The sequence below is a fragment of the Lissotriton vulgaris genome, chromosome 2_1 (assembly GCF_964263255.1).
Source record: "Lissotriton vulgaris chromosome 2_1, aLisVul1.2, whole genome shotgun sequence".
Classification (NCBI taxonomy): Eukaryota; Metazoa; Chordata; class Amphibia; order Caudata; family Salamandridae; genus Lissotriton; species Lissotriton vulgaris.
Genome location: NC_141687.1, coordinates 2,114,941,849 through 2,114,967,654, shown reverse-complemented (window position 1 = coordinate 2,114,967,654; position 25,806 = coordinate 2,114,941,849). Strand labels below are relative to the sequence as shown.

The 25,806-nt window shown below is 41.1% G+C and overlaps 1 protein-coding gene across 3 annotated transcripts in view; it reads right to left on the bottom strand.

The window, feature by feature from the left end:
• APBA2 (amyloid beta precursor protein binding family A member 2) overlaps positions 1 to 25,806 on the bottom strand; it is a 1,219,434-nt gene that overhangs the window by 250,080 nt on the left and 943,548 nt on the right. For all 3 annotated transcript variants that reach the window (XM_086958387.1, XM_086958390.1, XM_086958389.1), the window contains one exon: positions 14,483 to 14,695. In XM_086958387.1, the coding sequence (XP_086814513.1) occupies positions 14,483 to 14,695 (213 nt within the window). The remainder of the gene's footprint in view (positions 1 to 14,482; positions 14,696 to 25,806) is intronic.

The following is a 25,806-nucleotide window of genomic DNA, read 5'->3' as shown; positions in this document are numbered from 1 at the left end:
GAAGGACTAATCTGATACCGTTCTGGTAAGTTATGGCAGCCTGGACAGAGCAGGAGGTTGCAAAGAGTGCTGGTCCCCTGAAATAAGTGGTGGTGGTGCCCACCAGCACAAATGGACAATTGATACATTTACAAAAAACCTAGAAGAAACTGCTGCCTGGTGAATTGTATTTCATTGGCCCATCGTATTATGGCTTTCTAATTAGTGCATCGACCAAACTGGTTTTTGTTTAATGCAGAGTGTTCAGGTGGGAAACCTGGTGCAAAGTGTTCAGGTGGGATTTGTGTTGGAAAGGAAACCAAAGTTGCGCACTGCACTATATTTGTTTCTTTCTGAGATGAGAGTGTTCAATGTTTGGTGCTAAATTCATGTGAATTACTTACTTTTTACTATATGTTAATTACTAGTCTGTATTACTGAGTGTAGTAGCGCGCTCTAGTGTATGTACGTCACGTGAGCCACGTGACGTGCCACGCCCGCGCAAGGCTACGCGCGCTGCGTAAATGATTGGCGCGAAGAGCCGGTACGGCAGTTGAGGCTCGGCGCTCTTTAGGGATAGACGTGTTTAATAAAGCAAGGTTGTATCAGCACAGAGGTTGCAGCGTCATCATTTGTGGGGGGAACCACAATATTACAATGGCGACGAGGATGGGATAACCGATCCCTACCCCCCACAGCAAACACCGACGGCAACCCCCAATGAGCACCCTGAAGAGCGTGGCAGGGCCAAACAACCCGGAGAACCCAAGAGGCCGAAAACGGCGCAAGCTGAAGAAGACACGGCGAGTAGTGCGCCAAACAAGGCCAACATCCACCGAGTCAAAGAAACGAGCTGGATACCCGGGTAAAGAGCGAGGGGGCTGACGCAGGTAGTCCCCAGGACCAAGCACATAAGGTAGAACAAGAAAGCACGCCGGGAAGCCCCAAAGGCCAAACGAGCCACCAGCCCACGATCAAGAACGAGAGGATGAGCGTGCAAACAGGATATGCGACAGCACCGGTGCAGTTCCTGCCCAGACCGGGAGAACCGCTGATGAAGTGGGAGGACTGGAGAGAGTACATCGACAACTTCATCGGGGTTCTGGAAGATGAGAGTGAAGAGAAATTTTAAACCATCGAGGAAGTAGCGCATCTTGCTACTTAACCTAGGCCCTGAAGGGTTGAGAGTCTACAAAAGCCTGGTGCCGAAGCAAAGGAACAGCACAGACGACGATGTGTACGCTCATGCAATCGACGACCTCAATGAACACTTCAGACCAGCGGTGTGTGTGTTGGTGGACAGATTTAACTTCCAACAAAGAAAGCAACGCCCAGGAGAGACAGTAGAGGAGTACGTGGCAGCGCCAAAACGGCTGGCTGCCACGTGCAAGTATGACAACTGGGAGGAAGAGTTCATAAAGGACCAAGTGGTGATGCACACCACATACACATCCGTGCAAGACAAGTTGTGGGCCAGTGGAGAAACCACCCTGAAAGACGTAATGGTCATTGTTAGGAGGGCAGAAATGGCGAGGAGGTGTGCGGACGCGACAAAGAAAGAGACGGCGTCCAGCGCCATGGTGAACAAAGTGGATGAGGAAGAGTCCCGTAAGGACCACCAGACAAAAAGGGCAGCGGACAAGAGTAACACCAGGGGGAGCAGCAATGGCGGTCCGCCAGGAAGGCAAGCGGGAACGAACCGGAAACCATGCTACAGGTGCGGAAACTGGGCACACGAAGCGCACAATAGGAAATGTCCGGCGTTTCGTGCCAAATGCATGTACTGTGGAATAATCGGTCACTTTGAGGTGTGCAGGAAAAAGGCCTCCAAAAGCATGGTGAGATTAGTTGGCCATGACAGCGAAACCCAGGACGAGGCGGCGGAAGAAGATGTGGTCACGGTACTATGTATATATGACCAGGTGCTGGGAGTGGATGGACAAATAATGAGCATAGACGGCAAAAGAACCATGAAACCTGTCTTGGAGATGGCTATAGGAGGAATCACGATCAGCGTAGTGGCCGATACCGGCTCACCGTACACCATCGTCCAGCGAGCAGTGTGGGAGGAGAAGTTTGCGCCACGACTAGGTCCGGAACTGGAAAGACTGGACATCCGCCCAGTCACATACAAAGGGGACCGCATACCAATGGCGGGCTTCCGACCACTGAAATTTGAGTTCCGGGGCCGATCCGCCTACTGCAAGTTATACGTATCGGAGAAGGGGCCCTCCGTGCTAGGGTGGCTGGACCAGGGTGATCTAGGCATCAAGTTAGATCCTGCGGGCAAGGAACAGATCTTGTTAACAGAACAGGGAACATGGCCGGACCTGGACAAATGGAGGAAAGCGTTTCCCAAGGTGTTTGGAGGCACGGTGGGGAAACTAGAGAAATTCTCACACAAAATAATTCTGAAAGACAAGGCAGTACCTGTGGCTCACAGGGCCAGGAACATCCCCATCGCTGTACGAGAGGCGGTCCAAGAAGAACTCCAGGACCTGGAAAAGAAAGGGATCATCGAGCCCATCACATGCGCGGAATGGCTGGCGCCATTGGTGGTAGTTAAAAAACCAAACGGAAAGGTCAGGTTGTGCGTGGACCTCAGGGAGCTCAATAAGAACATTATGGTGGAAAAGTTCCCTCTGCCAAGAATCGAGGAGATGCTGGCCAGCACCCGGGGCATCAAATGGTACTCCACCATTGACTTGACTTCCGCCTACCACCAAATTGCCCTACATCCGGAAAGCCGCCATCTTACATCGTTCATCACTCCATTTGGGTGTTACCAATTTCGCCGCATGCCATTTGGGTTGGCCTCAGCGGCCGCAGTCTTCCAGAAGTTAATGCATCAGCTCTTCCAGAAAACCACTGGTGTCCAGTACTTCCAGGACGACATCCTGGTGATGGGCCGAGACAAACCGGACCACGACGCAAAACTGGAAAAGGTACTACAGATCTTGGAAGGGAAAGGCCTCACAGCGAAATGGTCCAAGTGTTGCATCGGAATGGCATCAGTAACATACCTGGGACATGAAATAGGGGTGGAGGGAGTAACCCCAAAGGCTGAAAACATCAAGGCAATCTGCGAAGCACCCCCACCTACCAACAAAGACGAGGTCAGGTCCTTTCTTGGCATGGCCGAATACTACGGGAAATTTGTGCAACATTCCGCCTCAATGACCCACCACATGAGGCAACTGACGAGAGATAACACTGAGTTTCTATGGTCGGAAGAGGCACAGGGGGAAATTAAAACAGTCAAGAAGGCAATCACTGAGGCCATTCCACTCCAAGGGTATGATCCTCAAGACAAAACAATTCTGACCACAGACGCCAGCGATAAAGGACTGGGGGCAGTCCTCATGCAGGACAGGGGACAAGGACAGATGGACACCATAAGCTTCCCCTCACGCACGCTGACGGACACTGAGAAGCGGTACAGCGTAATTGAGAAGGAGATGTTGGCAGTGGTGTGGGCTACATCGAGGTTCAGACAGTTTCTGTGGGGCACCCGCTTCCTATTGAGAACAGACCATAAACCCCTGCTAAAGGTGCTGACGTCGAGCGGACACACTGAGGCTACACCAAGGATTTCAAAAATGTCACTGAAATTGCTAGAGTTCAGGTACGACGTGGAGCATATTCCAGGGAACAAGACCAGAGTGGCAGATTACCTAAGCAGGGCAGCTGCCATGGAATCAAGTGGTGAGAACAATGCAGGAATGGAGGAATGGGTGGCGCTCACAGAGGACCAGGAGGTCTCCATCAGTCTTCCAGAATGGAAACAGGCGTACGACGAGGACGTGGCGTTGAAGGAAGTGAAGAAGTTTGTTACCCAAGGGTGGCCTGAGAAGAGAACACTCGGAGTGGAACTTAGGCCTTACTACGAAATCAGAGAAGAGCTGTTGATGGACGACAAGGGAGTGTTTGTTCACAGGGGTGAGAAAGTAATACCACCTGCGAACATCATCAACAGACTGTTAGATACACTCCACGAGGGGCACCTTGGAATCTGCAAATTAAGATTGAGGACCAGGCAAGACTACTGGTGGCCGGGAATGGACTTGAGAGCAGAAAGACATGTAAGGAACTGCAACAGATGCCAAGGAGCCGATAAAGCCCTTAAGCCACTCTGCCCCGAACTGGGCAAGTTCGAACTACCAAAGAACCCCTGGGAGGAACTGAGCGTGGACATCTTGGGCCCGGTTCTGGACGTACGTATGTGTCATGGTGGACCGGTACTCAAAATGGCCCGAGATAACGATAGGAGAAACAATGGATGCGGATACCATCATCAAGTTCCTGGCAGATACATTCGTGAGGGAAGGCATTCCCAAGGCGGTGCTCAGTGACAATGGGCCACAGTTCAAGTCAGAGAAGTGGAACAATTTCATGAGCAGGAACGGCATTGTAGCCAAACACACAGCCATCTATCACCCTGCCGGTAACGGCTTAGTGGAGCGGTTCAATAGGGTGGTGATGGGGTCGATCCAAGCTGCCATATCCGACGACAAAGACTGGGAAGTGGAAATTTGGCACATGATCTGGGCCTACATGATCACGCCCACAAGCACGGGCTACAGCCCGTTCCAAATATTGAGAGGACGCGAACCATTTACACAAGACAACAGAGTGTGAAAGGAAAAAACAGTCACCAGTGAATGGTCACCCTCTGTGGTGCGAGCCAACCTAGAGAGAGCCCAAGCTGTCTACACCCACCACTACGACCGCAGGCGGAACGTACGGAGTACTGGCCTGGAGGAAGGAGAATGGGTGCGAGTGAGATTGGCCAATGCGCAGAGGAAGGGAGAGAGCAAATACAGCAAGCCCATGCAAGTGAAGGAAGTCTTGGGCAGGGCAGCCTTGCTGAGCGACGGAAACGTGTGGTCGCAGGACCGCATGGCAAGATGTAACAAAATCTTGAGCTGGGACCAAAGAACCACAGGTGTTGGGGAGGAAGAAACCGAAGTGGCTGAGCAGGAGCCCCGCAGACACCACGACTGGGAAGGATGGAGAATGCCCACAAGAACTAGAGACAACGGCACATGATCAGGAGCAGAGGGCAGGAGGATGTAGAAGAGAGAGTGAAGGAGGCGCGGCAGCGCAGGAGTTCGAAGGAAGCAACAAAAGTGAGAACACCAACACCCCGGTAAGACTGACCCGCAGGGGTAGGGTGGTGGTCAAACCAGCCAGATTCAGAGACTATGAATTGAACAGTGGACTATGAGTAACTGTCTGTTCGTTGGAAAAAAGGGGAGATATGTAGTAGCGCGCTCTAGTGTATGCACGTCACGTGAACCACGTGACGTGCCACGCCCGCACAAGGCTACGCGCGCTGCGTAAATGATTGGCGCGAAGAGCCGGTACGGCAGTTGAGGCTCGGCGCTCTTTAGGGATAGACGTGTTTAATAAAGCAAGGTTGTACCAGCACAGAGGTTGCAGCGTCATCATTTGTGGGGGGAACCACAACATTACACTGAGCAGCATATTTTAATTGCTAGTTTTGTATTATTGAGCACCTTATATCTGAATCACCTACAGTTGTATTTTTCTATGCTTATTTTTCTTTTCTTATTCTTGTTTCCAACATATGACATGTAAAGCGCTCTGATAACCGCAAGGGTCTTGTTCCCGCTATATAAAACCTACAAATAGTTAAATAAATAAGTACAAAGAATTGTAGGCAGGGATTTGCACAAAAATCCTTTGTCTCCTGGAGGTGGGCACAACAAGGTGAGTGAAGTAAGTAGTTCTTCTAAAATGAAATTTAAAGGCCAACAAAAGGGCGGTACATAAGCCACATAGAAATAGCAGAAGTGGTTGATGGTAGATGGATTGTGAAGGGGATTGTATGCGTGCTAGGATTACTGTTGAAAATGGCAGATTATTTGTTTCCTCAAACACCTAAATTAACTGAGTCTTTATCAATACAGCTTCCTATGCAATGTGAAATAGACGTCGACTTCTTAATTGTTGACCCAAAGAGGTTCTTAGCACTTACGCCGGCTATATATTAACAGCCAAAGCACCATATTCAGTGGTTTTGAGGGGCAGGAAAACAGTGGATTTAGTAATATGTTGGACATGTGAGTGTTGTTCTATGTAGACAAGTAAATTGGTGATAGTGCAGTGCCGGACTTGTTAGTGTGTGATGGAGGCGAGTGATAGATGGGAGTATGGGGTAGGACACTAGTTATATGTAAGGATGCAGGGATGGGATTGATACTTGTGTGCTAGTGTTCTATTCCAGGATGGTTTGGTGTTGATGGGGTGGAAGTGTGGTATTGGCAGTGGTAATGTAGTGACGGGGCGGTGTTGGTGTTTTGTTTTCTACAGAATCATGTTTAGGAATTTGCCCATAACTCTTTGCCAATAACATCAAATGTAGAGTGCAAACGGTGGCAGTACACTGCATCCTATGTGGCACCAAATTGTCGCACTTAATGGAGGTTTTAAAGGGCATTGTTGGCAGTAATTGTCCATCATATTTCAGTGATCTCATTTCACCATAGCATCCCTCACTAAATTATAACAAGGGCCGTTGTCGTTTTAGTACTTCTAGACAAAACTATCCTGTATCTCTCGTATCCTTAGTTCCTTCTTCAAGATCCCTCACTGTTCTTTGTCTCAACTGGAAAAATCAAACCAGCTTATGAGTTCTGCTCCTGAAATACTTGTCACTGGAGTACCTTTTTAGGGTGCTACCGCCATGGCTGCCACAGCTCATTGCCCTCAGATTAATAATACGGTTAATGTGCCTTATTACCTGACATTATTTATTTTTCCCAGGAATTCAAACAATTCCTCCTCAACATATGTGATGATTCTGCTAGGTTCCTACCAGTATCCTGTTTCATATCCCAAGACATTGATTTCTGAATCATTTACACATGGATCAACTTCCTCTGATGGATTTTTGAGTCCTATGTCCTGGCCACGTGACCAGCAGTTCTCTGTTACAGAATGTTTGCCTGCTCCTGACAGCGTGTGTTCCTCATATGTAACATTATGTGTCATCACTTCATAAGATGTATATGTGTATATATACATATGTGTATAATGTCGAAAATGGAGTACTTTATACACTGACGAAGGCAGCACGCCGAAACGCGTCTGTGTGCACGAAATAAAAGATGTGGACACCGGAATCCTTTTGAGTGCTGCTATCTCTTTTCCTAAGTAAACATAGGAAAATCTTGGAGCGCAGTGTATATATACATATCTATGTATGTAAATAGATAAGAGCAGTAATTTGTTTGAAGTTGGGTCCAGCTAGAGTGACGTACACCATTATACATTATGCAAAACTCAGACAGAAAAACACGCCTTGAACGAAAAACACGCTCTTTAATCACAACAAATCTGTAGTGATTAAAAATGTTAATATGGTTCAACCTTCAAATGAATACATTATCCAGTTATTGGTCTGCAAACTTATCTCCCTGAACGTGACTTGGGTCCAATGTATGCTGACAGCATCAAGGTGTGGCCCTTTAACAAACATGTTTACATTTATTCCATGGTTTAATGCACCTTATCCCACAGCAAAATCACACCTTTCAAGCACACATTGAACAGCATATTTACCACCTTCTGCTGTAAATTAGTATCACATATAACACCACTCTTTAATAAGCACAGTCTCAGCAGATGCAAAAACTACTTTTAAACGCAGCATATGGCAATGTATTCTTTTCCTTCGCGGGTGTGTGCGTGAATCTGAATTTTGTTAACGCATCACAGCATTCTTTATGTTAACTAATGGAAGGTAATTTTGCAGTGAAACGTTTAAAGATTATTTTGCTGGGGGAGCTGTGCTCTTCCCGGAAAGTTCTCTTGACTATTATAAATCTTTTACAAAAAGTGTCTCTTCCTTTTATGTCCTCGTGTAGCGAAATTTAGTATTTGTGTTTTGTAAAATGCTGACTTCAAAGTTAATAAAAAGGGTCAATAATGAGCACATTGCAAAGTTAGTGCAATAAATGAGTGTCGTCCTCACTGGGATAGTAAAGCGGCCTGGGAGCCAGGCTTGTTTCAGGAACCAAAGGTATCAATTAGGAGGGCAGGATACAGGACAGGCAGCAGCCAGCATCTGTCCCTTTCACTTACTTGTTCCAGGTTCCACCTCAGACACAGCTGTCAAGGTGGCACCCGCTCTAGCTTCTGAGCACTGAACCTAACAGAGAGCTCTTGCTTTCAATAATATCTAGCAGATTAATCAGACAGGTTGTTTCTCCTGTGTCCTGATAGCAATAAGGTGAAAAGCATTCAGAGATTCTTTGCAAACGCTTGACAAGCCAATTTCTTGCCAAAAATTATCTTTGGAAAATATCCAGAACTTTGACTCACAGCACTTTCTGTCAAGTGCTCATGACGTTGGATATAGCACTGGTCACATGTGAATCTAGCACTAACCACACGAGGGATCTAGGTGCACGTGCCAAGCAGTAGTTTCTATTTCCATTACAAGCAGTTCTCTTCGCTAATATTTATCCACCGGAAAAAGATCACAAATCAGATGAACGCACCAAGCGTTTCTCTCTGCAAGGAGTCTTTGAGACACTAGGTTCCCAGTAGCTATCTTGGCCAGGCAAGAAAAGGCATCTGGGATTTAGAAGACAAAACTGAACTAGCTCAGCTGTGCCTACAGGAAGCATGGTGGAGCAAGCCCAATTTGAATGATTTTAGTTGGTCACTCTGGTAGTCAAACTTCCTAGCAATCTCCATAATAGAGAGTGTCCTATTTAAGTCAAAATGCAGATGAATATTCTTTGATGTACATCTAGCCTCCGTGCCATCTAAAGAGCTTTGTGCTCACCAGAGGTCCCCCAGGACTGAAGATTGGTCTCGGAGAACAGCTGGCAGCTTCTTCAAGCCATGCCCAGAAACATGAGCCCTAGGACTACTGTGCTACTGAGGATCAGATGCCTGTAAGGCCTTGGCACTTAAAAGCTGTTCATGCAGCACATCTTAGAATGAATCTTGGTGAGAGCAGATAAAAGATTCCCATAGACAAGAGTGGTTGCCGCTGTGGAAATTACCAAAAACATGGTTGGAAATGAAAGTTGTGCTAATTCTGCTGACACAATGGCAGACAGTGGCACAAAACTTTGAAAATAAATACGAACCATCAATCTGACTTAGGCGTCAAACTACATTTGACCATACCTCTACATAGTACTCCCTCACAAAAGCAACATCTTAATGTTTCACTGAGGAAACAATTTCATAGTTTTAAACTAGGCACACATCTGCAGAGGGAGACTATTGCAAAAATATTTACCATGAAGCAGACGGATCCAGCCACCACGGTCCTAGTCCTAGATTTTGGCTGCAGCTTTTTGGGCATAGAGTTATTTATTCACTCTGAGATAGATTGTTTTAATGAAATCATGCACCGCGCCCACACAAGGCCATGGAAACCGATTTCCATACTCGCTTTGACCTGCACCACTTGAGGGAACAAAGTTCCTCAGATTTTCTCAGATTTCCGCAATATCCTCTAGTGTATATTATAAAAAGTGTGCCTGTTGTTTCTGCTCCGCCAGCACTTTATGCAAGTTTGACCTCTGAGGTCAACCAAGCAACCATAACAAGTGTCATCAGGAACCATGGATATACCTTGTGCTATCTCAATAATTTACTAGAGAGGCTTAGGTGTTGTGTGAGCTTGGTGAGAATATACTAAACACTTATCCCACCAGGTTTCCTCGTGAACTTGACTTTATAACTTTCATCAAAAGGTATTATAGTATGTCCACAAGCATCAGTGTCTTAGCAGTTAGTTTTACAGGTAATAAAGTGTCCTGTTCAACTACAGTATTTCATAGTTTCCAAACATCAGACTGCAATATCAAACAATATTAACAATGACTTTCACACTATGAATAAGGAACGCTCATAGATACGTACTTGTGCAAATTAGACCTCTCTATTCGCAATCTTTTTGTTTATTTTATGACGTTACTGTTTTCAAACAATGGAAAGAATGTGCAAAAGAGTACAAACCTACTGAGAGATGTCAACCAGGGATTCTGGTGCCTGAGTAGACTTCAGGAGCCTGTGTTCAACCTCATCATCACAGGCTAAAATCCTGGAGGATACACTCAGCCTTTCATCCATCTGAGGTCGATAAAGTAAGTACCATTGAGATGGCTAACAAACAACTGTTATTCAGCACCAAGATGACTATGGTTGAAAGTGCGCTTCACAAATACACATGCAATGCTATGTTATGTGGCCCTTGTAAAAGTGTCCTGAGTGTTCAGTCAATGAGGACAAATGAAATACCGACCAAGAACTAGTTAACAAAGGTGGGCTTAAATGCTTCTACTTTCTTCACTGCGTCCCCCACCCTTGACCAATGACACAACCAATCATCAACTAGAAATACAATAGTAGAACACAACATTATACAAATGAACCGTCTATGATGGTGTTAACAAAATGTCAGTAGATTTTGCTGCCATATGCTAGTAGATGAAAGACACTGAATATCAGACCTATTAATAGAAGTGCAATGTAACTATCCTTTTTAAGATTTTGCATATAAATTGGAGTGTCTGTCATTAAGAACCAGCGCTGTAAATTTCACAGTATGCCATTCTGGACTGCATGAACTGCTCACACTTAGCCTTTCCAAAAAAGATTTTCACACTTCCTGTTCATGATAAAGGTTGCAAAACCAGACCAGAAGATCTCCAACCTCACTTTGGTGAAAATGTACAACAGACAGATATTCACAGACAAGTCTTAAATGGCATGTTGAGTGCCTCTTGCCAGAGCTCTTTGTGCTTGCATCCATAAGTTCAGTAAAAGTATTGTGTTAGTGGCGTACAATATATAATTAAGATATTTACTAATTGGTCTCTGTAATGCCTTTTTCTGATTGGAAAATTAGTAATTCCATATTGCATGATCTATGTGTGCGCATGTATTTCCTTATGCGCAAATTTGCTAAACAAGCAAAAATGCATTTGCGATGGTTTTTTTTTCTTAACCGAGAAAATATTGTTCATTGTGAAAAAATATTTTCCGTACTTCTCCACCAAATTTGGCGTTCGTCGTTTCGCCTTGCGATTCTTAAAAGGGATTTACTCCTGCTTTGTCAAGGGTAAAGTTTTGGCATCTTCCATGAAGAAAAAGGGATGGACAGGAGTTTGGGAATATCTACTTTGGTCTATTTGGGTAGGTGTACACAAGCCTATGGGTATTCTAGTCTTCGAATGCCAGTCGCTCCCAACAGCCAGCCCATGTGAGTAGATGTACTGACATGAAAACATTTATGTGAGTATATTCTTTTCGGAGTGTAAAACCCAACTTTTTAAAATTCTAAAAGCAGTTACGGACTGATAGGAAATGCTCCTTACATATGCAAGTTAAATGTAAACACATAGTTTGATGAATTGGTCATCGTTTTCTTAGTGAACAATACTGCCAAATGGCAGATTCTGAAAATCCTTTTATGACAGCTTATTTCCCTGGGATTTCTAGGGTTGTGGAATAGAATAAACGTCTGGGATATCAAGAAATCTCTGAGAAGATCCACCAGGTAGTAGAGCGAGGTTTCACCTTTTCACAATTTAAGGAGCTACGGCATGGTTCAATTATTGGTTCCTCAACTGAGGTCACAAGGCATTCTATGGACAGGACCCCAATAACCAGCATCACTTGTCACACCGCTCTTGGTAACTGGGTTAGGATAACTAGTAGTGATTAGAGAGATTTGTTGGCATGAGAGCTCGCGGATAGTAACGTGGACTTGCAAAATGATTCATTTAAAGTCATCAGTAGCAGGCTTTGCATAGGAATTCAAGCTCATGATCAGTATGTTTCTTAAGGTTTTGGTGCACTCATTATGAATTCTCAAAAAACTGGACTGGACTGACGGAAGCGTAGAGGTGTCTGTATTAATGCCTCCCACGGTCAGGATAAAGGCTTGCCTTCACAGGTAATAACTCTGGGTGAGGCAGGCCAGATATTTGATTTCAGAGAGACACTGGCGCTCAAAATATGTTAGGTAAGTGAAAGAGAACTTTGAGTGCCACATAATTTCTCCTGTTAGAAAACTTAAGTTGAAAACTTTGAGTGCCACATAATTTCTCCTGTTAGAAAACTTAAGTTGAAAATGCAACTTTAATTAGGACAAAAACCTATCCTTGCCCACCTTGTGACATTATTTTCATGCTGTTACCAGAAAATATTGTCACCATTTAATAGAATGTGTGTCATTTACGATTGCCTGTTGTCACAAAGGTAAGTGAGGGGCTAGATTTGTGTTTAGATTCATCACCTTGATTTTCTACTTAATGTACAGAAAATGATATTCATTAACATGGAGCAGACCACAAAGGACTCTAGCTGACACCACCAAGATATCTTCAATGGTGCTAAGGGAGACACTCAGGTGTCCACACTGCAGATTTCAGTAAAATATGCATGCTTTCAGAATGTCACTAATGTTGCTTTATATGTTATTGCGCGTTCCTTAATGCCCCAAATTACTGTACTCGGAACCTATAGCAAAGAACAGTAGAAAGAACAACCTGGCAGGCAAATGTATCTCGCTCAATGTACAGATAGATCTACCGTCTTCAACCAGTTAATCAAGCGGGGTGTATCTATGATTCATTCATGGGCTGTGCATTTGGTGAGATTGTCAGAATATGCATGGGGCAAGAGGAACTTTCCTGAACCTCGCTGTCTGAATAACTTTTACTTCTACAACCTAATTTTTTTAAATTTACAAAGCATAATTTCAGTACCCTCCACAGAATGAAATTAGCTACTAAATTTGCATCAAATCAAAATTACTAGAACCTCTCTTGATAAATTAGTACTAGACATTGAACCACGCTGGCCCTCATTATGAGTGCTCAAGTAAGGAGTATGTGACTTCTGCATCCTCAGACTTAATGATACCAGGTCACAAAAGAGTGTGTATTTAATCGGAATCGCAGGCCGTACATACTCTGGTAGTCTGCTGAGGATTGAAGTATTACAAGGGAATCAATAATCCTCTGTTTGATTTCCCTGATAGTCCCTCATTCTCCCCTACAGTTCAAGGTCGGATCCATGATGCCCCAACAGACCTTACTATTTAGGCTGGTGACTAAGTCACCGGTCCCATCAGGATTTCCAGGGTACTCAGAACAAAGCTCTTTGAAGAATACAGATGATAAATAGTGAATATCAAAGACATTGGTCATTAGAAGGTACCACCAGCATCATCACTAAATTTCATTCATCAATAATTAGGAAATTTGGTATTTAATTATGTATTTATTTCTACTATAAGCTTGTTTTAATGACACAGTTCCTAATATGTCTCTAGCTCTGTCTTATGTTCAACAATTTAATTTTTCTTGTGCTTCATTCTACCTTGAAGTGGTATCAATAAACAATGCATTTACAAGTATTAAAACACAAAATAAATAACATAAATATTTAAATATTTGTAGTCATTGTTCAGAATCTGAATAATTGTATTAATCTAGATCTCGACAGAGATCCGCAATATTTACAACAATCAATTATTTCAAATAAAAGAAGTAAGTTTAAATACCAATAATCTCAATGCAAGCCATAGCAATTATTATATTACACAAACCAATTAAAAACATGAATAATGATTTTAACAAACTAGTACATCAAAAGGTGACTTTTCCAAAACAATGAATTCATCATTTGTAGATATTTTATATTTGAAACACAAAGATTTTTTATATATCAATTTAAAGCTTCCACCACTATCGCATTCCAATGAAAAATACATGCTCACTATCTTAAGCCATCATTGCAAAGGTCATACATACCGGTCTTGGTTTGTTTATTGGAACCAATATTTCTTAAATGTATTTGGAGGTAAAATATCTAGTCTTTTATTAAGTACAAATTGCCAAAAATATGTACCAGAGGTAACTTTAACTATCCTTGATTCTGAATAAACGATGTACTATCAGAGTAAGAATTATAACTTTCTAGAGATAAACAATGAGTAATATCACTAATATAACTTATCTGACTGTAGCATATTTTAGAAACAATTTGAGTTGTGCAGGTGTCCACTTTTGTAAATGATCAATCGTACATTGGAATTGTGCAAGGTCAACCATGAGATTATTATTAAAAGTGTCATTTTGTGCTTTTTCGTGAAAGGGTTCAAGCTTTCAGTAGTCTCAGAAGGTGCCTTCAAATGCATCTAAGAAGCTATAAGCATATCTAAAAACATTTGCCAGAGATATTGAATAGCCACTAGTAAGATCAAGTTCTAGACATAAAGCTTGAATAGGAACTGCATGACATAAAGAAATTATCTTCCGAAGGAACTTTTCTTCGTATGAATTTTAAACTAACTTTTACATTGCAGTCATTGTTCTGAAAACCATCTTGGAGTGATAAGTAACCGTGAAGTGATGATCACACTTTAAAATGTTAAAAGGAACAGTGCCATGACAAATGCACACTTTTACATAGTATTTTGGTTTGACCTTCTTGTCTGTACCTTAATTATGCCTTGACATGTTGCAAGCGGAAGGCCAACTAAACTGGTGCCATTGATGGACATGATCTGGTCTCCAATGCTCAGCTTCCCTGAGCGAGCTGCAGGCCCTCCGTTCATCATGTTTGCCAGGATTACAGTGGGTAGAATAGAGCCCCATCCAGATTCCACGATCACGACTCCTAGTATTTCTCCTTTGTGTTTCTCTACCTGTAGCTGCAAAACAGAGAATAATGGAGGAGTTACCAGTCAATGGCATTATATGACATCTGTCACTTGCACCCTTCAAGTATGAATTGTACTGTTCAAAATTGTCAAAGATACTGGAGTATTCGTAGAACACTGCACTTTGAGTCTAGAACAAAACTTTTACTTTTGCACTGCAATACTCCAAGTTTTGATAAAACTGCACTAAAACACTTATCATCTCATGCAAACATTGTTTATATGAGTAAAAACTACTGAATTTGTATAATATGGAAAGTGATTACTTTTCTAAAGTTTGTATAATTTACAAATATTCTGCACTATGCTTTTTGCTGTGTTATATTTGATCATTTGGGTTTTGGCTCTTATGGTTGAGGAAATATGAATTGTCCTTAAATATTGCAGTTGTGCGTTAGAGAGGTAATGTCTAGGGCGGGGATTGATTTATCCGGGTTTGGAGAACATTCTGCTAGAGGGGCAATGGCTTCAAAGGCCTTCTTTTTAGGTGGTGGTTTATCAGCCATCTTGTCAACAGCTGATTGGTCTTCTGATTCTGTTTTTAAGAAATTCTATTTCAAACCTCTGGACTGTCCAGTTTCGAATATTATGGCAAGGCTTTAAACATGCATAATATTGGCCTCCGTGACTTGCCATAAAATTCAGATTTTCCACAGTTCAGTGGGTTGAAAATCATGATTTTATTAAAGACACGGAGGCTGATATTATCCCTCCCTGTCTTTTTTCCCCACCCTTGATAACTTCTGTTTTAACTTTTTCAGGTGCTGATAATAAGAAGTAATCTGCTATGGATTCTACTCTGTTTGGATTTCAAGTTTCTTAGTTTTACTCAATTCTTCATGGATTAATTCTATGGACTGTTCGCAGCTTGAAGAAGGAATATGGCTGCCCTTCACAGACCTTGTTGACTTTAGAATGTTATCTTTTACATTCTAAATTCTTTACATTGTTTGCTGTTGCTGCTGTGAGTTGGCAATTAAAGAAATATGCATAATGTCAGCCTCCGTGCCTTTAATAAAATCATGATTTTCAACCCACTGAACTGTGGAAAATCTGAATTGTCCTTAAATATTGCAGCTGTGCGTTATGTGGCAATGAATAAATGCAAATGTATATAGTGAATAGCTACTTAAAGGCATCCTGGCACTAGAATTAGTACTGTGAAAGAGGAGATCTACAGAACTCATTGATGAAAGAAAAGCCAGATTTTAAGAGAGTGTGATTATGATGAGCTCTCAAGGATTATTAGAACATTCAACAAATAAAAAGTGATTTTATAATGAAGACAAATACCCATAATTTGTCAAATTTTTTATGTATAAACAAAGTGTATTGAAAATAGTAATGCAACAAAACATATATAATTAATAAAAATTACAATGAGCTTATATAATATGAATTAGGTTGATTACTTACTAATCATTCAGCAAAAAACAAACAGTTGCATAGGATATAGGAAAGTGTAAAAGGGGGGAAAAAGAGCAAGACGGGAATAGGAACTAATTATAATGTAATGAAAAATGGGAGAGCTTGATACGATAAATAGAAAAATTAACAATTATTAAATAGTGACTGTAAAATGGAAATACACCATTATAGAGTAATTGTAAGTAAATAAGACAAAGAAAATACTATATGAAATTGGAAAAGTCAATTCAAATCATAGCGGTTTGGGGACTTCTTCTAACAGTGGGCGATTATGATTAGATCTCTGAGCAGAAGTATCTAAGAAAATGGTAATAGGTGATCATACATGTTCTCTTATGATATGTAGGGATAGGGGAAAGATATAAGCACGATCAAGTCAATGGTGATAACAAACACTATACCACCAGGTCTGGAAAGATAATTGTGTGGATTGTTTCCAATTTTTGGTAATTTGTTGAAAAGCAATTGCAAATAATAAATCTACGATGTCTGTATTATGTGTGATGGATTGCCAATGTTCAAAAAGTGAGCCTACAAAAATAGTTAAAGGGGAAAAAGGAAATTGGGTGTGAAAAATAATATTGATTTGAGACAATACTTTCACCCGAAATGGATGGGTAAGGGGACAAGAGAATAACATGTGAAACAAATCTGCTTTGGGAATATTACAAGACAAACAACTAGGGGACGTTGTGGGTGTAAATTTATGTAAATATACTGCAGTGAATGTGAGTCTATTATATAAAAGGAAAAGCGTATGCGTTGTACTAGCTGATCTCAAAGTCTTAAAAATGTTAGTCCATAATTTATCCCAAAACGAAGTGGACGATGAAGTAAGAAAATCCTGTTCCCACTGTAATTCCACTTATTGCTTTATTTCTAAGCTACACAGATTTGGTAAGAAATTTATAAATAGAAGAAGCACTAGGATGATTATTCAGTCTAGGGGGGATTTTACCATGATATATTGAGGGGGGAGGATTCAAAGATTGAGAGGATAAAAATAAGAATATAGAGTGAATCAGTGTTTCAAATGTATTAGAATATGAATGCAGTAGACCAAAGAGGGTTTGTGCTTCCAAGAAAGTTAGAAAGGTATCGCGAGAGTAAAGTTGGTGGACCCTAAGCAGGCCTTTGTCTCACCAAGCTTTCCAGAATACAGTTTTTTTTATTAATTGCTATATAGCGATTATGCCAAATTTAAGAATTGAGAAACCGGTCAACTTCTCGGAGATGTGAGTTGATAATTGAATGAAATAAGTTAAGAGAAGGTTTAGGTATAGGCAAGGATGAAAATCGAGTCTTATAAGTGAACGTAAGGAATTCTTAAATTGAGAAAGGATCAAGAGGGGATAATTCGACATCTTGCCATAGTGGATAAATATCTGAGGATGAAAGGTTTAAACACTTTGGGCCCGATGTAGGTAAATCTAATTTACCACTTCTAAAATACCGAATCATACCGATTCGGTATTTAAGAAGTGGTAAATTAGAGGGGGGGTAATGTAGGTAATTCTGATTCGGTAAATACCGAATCTGTAAGATTCGGTATTTACCGATTCTGTAAATACCGAATCGGTATCCCGCATTGATTCCTATGGGCCTTGAAGCCCATAGGAATCAATGTGGAATACCAAATCGGTATTTACTGATTCGGTAATTATCTATTCTTGCAAGGGTGCAGGGGGTGTCACTTTGACACCCTCTAGCACCCCAATTACAGGCTTGTGTGCCATGTGGCACACATACATGCCCTATGGGCATGTCTTTGTGTCACATGGCATAGGTGTGCATGCACAGATGTGCATGCACACCTGGATTCGGTATTTTACCACCCAATTGGATTGGGTGGTAAAATACCGATTCTTAAAGCCCTCTGGCACTCTGACATGTGCCAGCTACATCTGCATTTACAGAATCAGTATTTTGCCGAGTCTGTATTTACCGATTCGGTAATTTTACCGAATCGGTAAATACAGAATCGGTAAAATCCGAATATGTAAATGCATGCCCTACATCTGAAAACCCTAATACCGGTCGGAAACGGCCAAAATCGGCTGTTTCCGACCGGTATTAGGGCTCCTACATCTGGCCCTTAGAAAGTTGTTTAAGAAGAAAGGCTTTATGATGTAATTGAAAATCCAGGAAATTAACACCTCCAAGAGTTTTATTACGTTTCAGCAAGGCAAGGTACATATGTGGTTTCCTGTTATTCCATAAAAAAGCTGATAAGATAGAGTAAATTTTTTTGAACAAATATGAAGGAATAGTAAGCGGGATAGCTGAAAGAGTATAGAGAATTACAGGAACAAGCATCATTTTAATAGTGTCCAGTCTGCCCCACCAAGTTAAATAAAGGGGATGCCATTTTGAAATAGATTTGGATAATGTAGTGAATATTCTGGTCATATTTAGTAATAAAGTTAGTTTATTAGAGGAGGCAAACCATAAACCTAAATATTAGATTTTGAGAGTTCCATGTACAGTTATTTGAAAGAACGTCATGTCTGAAACATAAAACAGTAAGAGGAAGGATTTTGCATTTATTAGGATTTAATTTCTAACTACAAAGTAAGGAGAACGTATTGTCTTCTGTCAAGAAGGGTGAGAGGGAGATTTCTGGTTTTGATAGATATAGTAAAATATCATCTGCATAGACACTCATTTTAATATGGGTGTTACCACTTTGAAAACCATGAATATTAGGATTTTGTTTAATTTTAGCAAGGAAAGGTTCTAACACTAGTATAAAAAGAAGTGGCGAAAGAGGGCATCCTTGATGAACACCTCTGTGTAAGGCAAAAGGTTTGGAAACAGAGCCATTGACAAAGGTGGAAGCTTTAGGAGAGGAATATATGAAAGAGATGTACAAAATAAATTTAGGTCCAAACCCAAACCAGGAAAGAGTATGAAATATAAAAGACCAATCCCTACGATCGAAGGCTTTCTTTGTGCCTAACGAGATAGCTGAGTGTGAGTGAGGATATTTGTTTGATTTATGCAGTATGTTACAAAATGGTCCCAGTGTTATCAGAGATGGACCTACCCTTAATATAACCCGATTGATGGGAGAAAGGATTCTAGTCGAAGAGCAAGAAATTTACCAAATAATGTATAATCTGAGTTAACTAAAGATATTGATCTATAATTTTTACAAAGATGATTGTCTCTCCTCTCTTTAGGAAGTAAACAAATTAGGGCATCTTGAAATGTACTAATCGAGGTATGAGGAGAAATAAAGGATGTGAATAAAGAGTGAAGATGCGGGAGAAGCAAATTAAAAAAATGAGAGTAAAATTCCACAGGAAAACCATCCGGACCTGGTGCTTTCCCAGTTTTAGTGAGATGTAATGCGTGAGAGATATCTTTAAAAGAGATATCTTTTTCTAAGGATGATAAGTCAATATCAAAGAGAAAGTATTTTGGGATAGAATCAAGGTAGAGCTGTATTTAAGTAGGATCTGGAATAGCTTCAGGAGTATAAAGTAAAGAATATTATTTCTTTAATTCCTCCAAAATATCTAGAATAGTCGGAATCAAGAATATATTCAATGTTTGAATGGTCGTCCTAACCTTAAGATAAGAGGCAAGAGGTTTACCCTCTTTGTTCTGGCCACCATAATATCGAGCGCTACCTTTAAGAAGAAAGGAGCTAGCATTTTCTGTAGATAACTTGTTGTATTTAAACTTTTCACCAATAAGATTATCAAGGTCAGCTTTAGAATTCGAGGTAGTATCGAGAGTTTCTAATAACTTAATACTCTTAAGACGTTTAAGAGCCTTCTGGGAATTTTGTTTTTTTGTTTTAGCAACATAAGAAATAATAAAATCCCTGGCTGGATCATTAAAAGCATCCCACACAGTAGCGAAGGATAGAACAGAGGATATATTGCAATTAAAGACATCGGAAATACAGGATTTCAAAAGAGGAAGTAAGGTCTGATCAATCAGTAAAGAAATGTTGGGATGCCATCTTCTGCTGGACTCATTAACAGGGAGTAATTCCAAATCTAGGATTACTGGGGCATGGTCAGGAATCAATATTGATCTAATGTCTGCATGTAATATGTGTTGTGTGATGGATTTAGAGACAAATAAATAGTGTGTAGGGGAGAAAAAGGTGTATTTAGGAAGTTGAGGTTTACAGAATTTCCAAGAGTCAACAAGAGATCTATGGGAAATTAAAGAATTGAAATGCTGATGCATTGGAAAAGTGACAAAAGCTGCTTTGGAGGACTGATCTATATATGGGTCAACAACTAGGTTACAATCACTGCCAAATATAACATATTTTGTAGGAATAGACATCAAAAGGGAAGAAATATGAGGCCAAAAATTATTATCAGGTTTGTGGGGACATAAACATTAAAAAGAGAAATAGGAACATTATTAACTTTAAAATGCACACATAGGTTGTCTATTTAAGTGAGTCCTCATAATCCGTGGAAAGTGTGGACAACTTCTATGAAGATTTGCAAACCAATGGGAGTTTACCTGGCTATAACAGAGTAAAACCAAGCCATCTTAATGTATGCCCTGCACTTCTGGTGATCTTGTTTTCCAAAGATGATATAAGAAAGTGATTTTTGACTTCTGGCAACTACCACTGAAAATAGTGGGCTATCTTTTCAGACATCACAGAATGATAGAGTTATCTGTTTTCTGATCGTTGAGGGCAAGCAGAGATATTGTGGCAGAACATGCATGTCCCAAAGGGAGGATTGTGATGGTAAAAAACTCAGTTAACCAAAAATGTGATGGCTGCAACTAGATAACTGTGAGGATAGTGCGAAAGCTTTGCAAGCTTTGCAAGTTTGATCATGATGTCTTTGCAACACAGAAAGGATTACACTGGCTGGCAGTCGAGCAAGGGGTACATTTCAAAAGCCTTTTCTTACACAAAGTATTTAATTGCTGTGGGAATCTGAGCTCTCCAACCTCTCCCAGAAGTACATCCCACTCCACTCTGAAAATCCTTTCGCTGTTGCCCTGTTGAATAAGAGAGAAAGTTCTGGAACAACTTGACTCTTGAGTGGAGGAAGATTTATAATCATCTGGCTTTCAGAATTGCTCAATAGCCTATTTTTTTCTTTAAAAAACAATCCTGGGTTGCTTGTGCTCTGGTTCAAGGAGTACCCGGTTTGGCAGTTTGGGTAGAACGTTTTCCATTGGAGGAAGGTCTAGACTGGTTTGCATATAGCTGGGTCTAAACTGAGGTAGCATGGTGTGCAAAATAATAATGGAATGATATGCAGCCTAACTAATTACCATTGCTGAGATTAATTCAAGCACTCCATTCATCACTTTTTGTATGCTTCCAGAAACATAGGCCTGACTCTTGAGTTCTCTACAAACATAGCTATTATATTTTGTCAGGTTCCTAGTCCAACTGATTTTCAGACATCTGTCTTCAGTTCTGTTCCAGTGAAGAAAAATAGGTCAAAATTTCAGAGCCTTTGTTTAGATTGTCTGTGGTTTATTTGTTATAGAGTTGACCATGGAAGTGTCTCTCTTGCTGATGGGTCACAGTACAGCTTGCAGGAAAGCTACGCAGGGCCCAAAATGTTAACATTATACATCCGCTAAAAATGGTGGTTTACATTGGCTTGTGGCATACATTTTTGATGGACATGTCATCCTTGGCATGGTTTGCCCTCAACATTTTGCTTTCCACTCTCCTGTTTTTGCTGACTTTGCTTTTGTTGGCTTTAGTACTATGTGTACTTTCCACTGCTAACCAGTGCTACAGCGCTTGTGCCAACTCCTTAAAACATGATAAGATTGGCCTAAACATCATGGTCAATTTAATTTTACCTACACCGTTCCTAGTAAAGTGGTACAGCATGTACACATGGCTTGTATATTAAATGCTAATAGTAGGCCTGAAGCCCTTATTGGGCCACCCACAAGTAGGCTTTTAAAACCTGTCTCAGCCCTGCCTTTGCAGCCTATATGTGAAGTTTTAAAGTGCCATTTCAACCAGGCAAAACCATTTTTTTTAACTACATATAAGCCACATCTAAAGTAGGCCCCAGAGGGCAGATGGGCAGTGTCTTTATAATGTGCGGCTTGTACTTTTAAGTTTTACATGTCCTGGTAATGAAAAACTCTCATATTTGTTTTTCACTACTGTAAGGCCAACCTCTCCAATAGGCTAGCATTGGCTTACCTTATTACATTTAAAAAGTGATAATGTTGGATTGGGAGCAGGTAGGAATATCATGTTTGCACTCAAAAGGATGTATTTTAAAATTATTTTTAGTGGTAAAGTCATATTGCAAGTCACAATTCTGAAAATGCCGCTTTTTAGAAGTTTGCCATTTTCTTGTCCTTATTATTTGATGAATGTAGCCTGTGTCCTTTGTCACATGACTAAGTGTAGTTTGCTTTTGTGTATTTCTCCTAGATAGTGACACAAAATGGGACTAGGTGTTGGCAGGATGGGTCACCCTGTCAGGATGTGTGGGGTAGAGTGTTTCCCTGCTCTTCTTACATTTCAAAGGAACTGCCTCAGTACACTAACAGAGAACCGGACACCAGCCTATTGTCACTTCAGACCCCTTGGAGCTTGGGCAGGGAAGGGAAGGAAATTCCAGAATCAGATGTGAGTGGATATCTAGAGGTTTTTCCCACTTCAAAGCTGGCACTAGGTATAAGTACTGAACTCTCAAACCAACTCTTCAGTACACTTCTGGATATTATAGAGGAAGAACTGGCCTGCTGCCAAAAGACTGCCCTTCTGCCTGACTCTGTCCTGCTCTCTAAGAAAGAAGACTGGGTATACTCCCTTCATCCCAGGCTAATCGGAGTGACTTTAAGGGTCAGTTGGCCAATCCCCTGTGTGAGCTACAGGGACACAACAAGCTCAGGGGCCTCCATGCAACTGCCCAGCTAATCTGCTGCAGCTGGACCTGCCTGGTTCTGCTACTGGACCAGCCTGAGCATTGCTGACCTCTGCTAGAACGAGTCTCTGATCCCCAGGAGGTGCCTCCCCAGTGCTGGGCCCTTGGCTGTTATCAGAGTGCACTCTTCTAAAGAAAAGGGAGAAATCCTGAAGCTGTGGGCTCTTCGTGACCATGAATGGGCCTGTTCGCGGTGAGATTTTCCCGCCCGTGATGAAAACTGACTCAAAGCTCCTGTGAACCAGACTCTTCTTGCAACAGCCACCTCCAGCGACAACCAGAAACACAAGATCTCCGCTTCACGCTACAGTGAAGACAGCCAGTGGTGACTGCCAACGCAAAGCTCCAGAAATGACAGTCTGTGACCACTACCAGAATCTTTGCGCTATGAAGATGACTATGAACAATGATGCCCACGGTGCAGTTTTTATGTATGTATTAGTTATAGGACAGATACTACTAATTATCTTTCCTTAACACGATATGTTGTCTTCAGAATTAAATCAGTCTTGTATTCTGGATAAACTTCGTTCCTATACATGCATGTCCATCGAATTAATAAATCAGAAACAATTCAAAATATTGATTTATATATTCTGTTTATCTTTCTCCTTTTCTCTTATTTTGCAAAACACATATATATACAAACATTTAACAAATATTTATACACTTATATACAGTATTTATACAAAACCACACACTGCAAACATGGAAAAAATTCAAACATAAATCATGAACCTTATTTCTGGTTCAAATGCCCAAAATCAATTCTAGCAGGGGATGCTAACCTATCATTATATCAATACATTCCCTATACTTAGGTCACCAACAGCAAGTATAGTGGAGCTTATGAAGGTCTAATCATTTCTCCCTCCTTTTGTATCAAGCTCCTTTCCTGTAATTAAATATATTTAATATCAATTATCTTATGTTGATGCCGTAAACAAGCAGTCGACAGTTTTCATCCTCTCTTTTACTCCAGGCCTCTTCAGGACTTAGGGCAATTAAAAAAATACTACCTAAGGAATTAAATATACCTAATTTAATATACTGCCATATGTAAATAACTACACAAACACATACAACACAACCAGAGATATAAATGCATACAGCAATTGAAGTTGTGTCTAGTATCTCGAGGTGTAGGGCAACCAGAATTATTTATTAAATCTAACACCCATAGTGTAAAACCAATTAACTAAAACAATTGTGAAAATGTGATAAAGAAGGTGGTTAGTGTAGTCTTTATTACCGCATAAACTCCTAAAGTCCCTTCAATACATCATGCACTAGTGGTTTCTCACCAATGTGGCCCAAGGTGTCTAATAAAGCATACCTTTATTCCATCTCTACCTGCGTCTGCTATTCCATCCTATTTCTTAATCTGCAGGTTAGATTACACTGAGGGAGAGCGTACAAAATAGTAAATAAATAAGGATCACGTTCCCGCTCAAGGTAAGAACCTAAAACTCTCATGTATTACGGGCGGCATTAATGGGTAGAATAAGTACATTTCAAATATGCTTACCCATAGCTTTTTATGGGTAGATGCTCGCTCTTTGTATCAGCCGCCAGAGGATGTATGACGTTACAATGCATGCTTTTACCACGCATGCCGTTACAACGCAGTTTTTACAACGCATACCATTACAACGCATAGCGCTTTGGGTGCTGGATAGTGAATAGTTTAATTTACTATTCCAACTCCAGTCCCCGTGGATAGTAGGGAAGGTGTTGGATAGTAAATTAAATCTATTCCCTATCCTAAAGTGCCCCCCAGCGCAATGCGTTGTAATGGTTTGCGTTGTAATGGTTGCGTCGTAATGGTAGTGCGTTGTAAAAGTTTCGTTGTAAAGGCCGTTTACCGCGGACAGACTTCTTAAAAATCCAGAGAGCACTAGTAAGTACACATCCACACGTCGACAAGTATCGACGGTCACGTTCCTACAGGGTTTATTCTAGCCCTTGCCAAACTGTGTCTAAAGAATAATTTCTTTAACTTTAAAGACAACATGTTCCTCCAAATATCTGGAGTGGCAATGGGGTGCAGTTTTTCACCAGAAATAGCCAATCTGGTTATTTCACAATTTGAACGGAAGTGGATATATAACGACACCAACCCATTTAAACATCATGTGGAGTTTTGGTAAATGTGTTTGTGTATATGGATTAGAGGGCTCTCAATTCCAATATCTGGATAGACATTTCTTCAGCTCATCACCAGGTTTAATCAAGTAAAGCTTCCAGACATCTCACATATTTTGTCACGCCAGAGGGTGGTTATTGTTACATGGAGATGACTCTTGGATTGGCATCAGCTACTGCTGTGTTCCAGTGTTTGATGGGCTATCTATTCAAGAACACTTTGGGGGTTGTGTTTTTCCAAGATGACATTCTAATATATGGTAAAACTGAATCTGAGCATGATGACAGGGTCAGGCAAGTTTTGAAGATTATAAAGTCGAGTGGGTTGACCCTGAAGAAAGACAAGTGTAAGTTCTTTCAAGAAGGGGTGGATTATTTGGTTCATCACATTTCAGGCAACGGGGTAGTACCCAAAGTGAAGATCTTGGAGGCCATCCAAAGTGCACCCGAACCCAAGGATAAGGATTAGCTCTGCTCCTTTCCTGTTTTAGGGGAGTATTATGCCAAATGTGTGAAAAATGTTAGTTATGTGTGCAACGAAGAGTGCATTAACAATTTTGAACTTAAGAAGGGGAACGTACAAGCACACCCTCTCAAAATGTATAGCATCAATGACTTATGCATCAT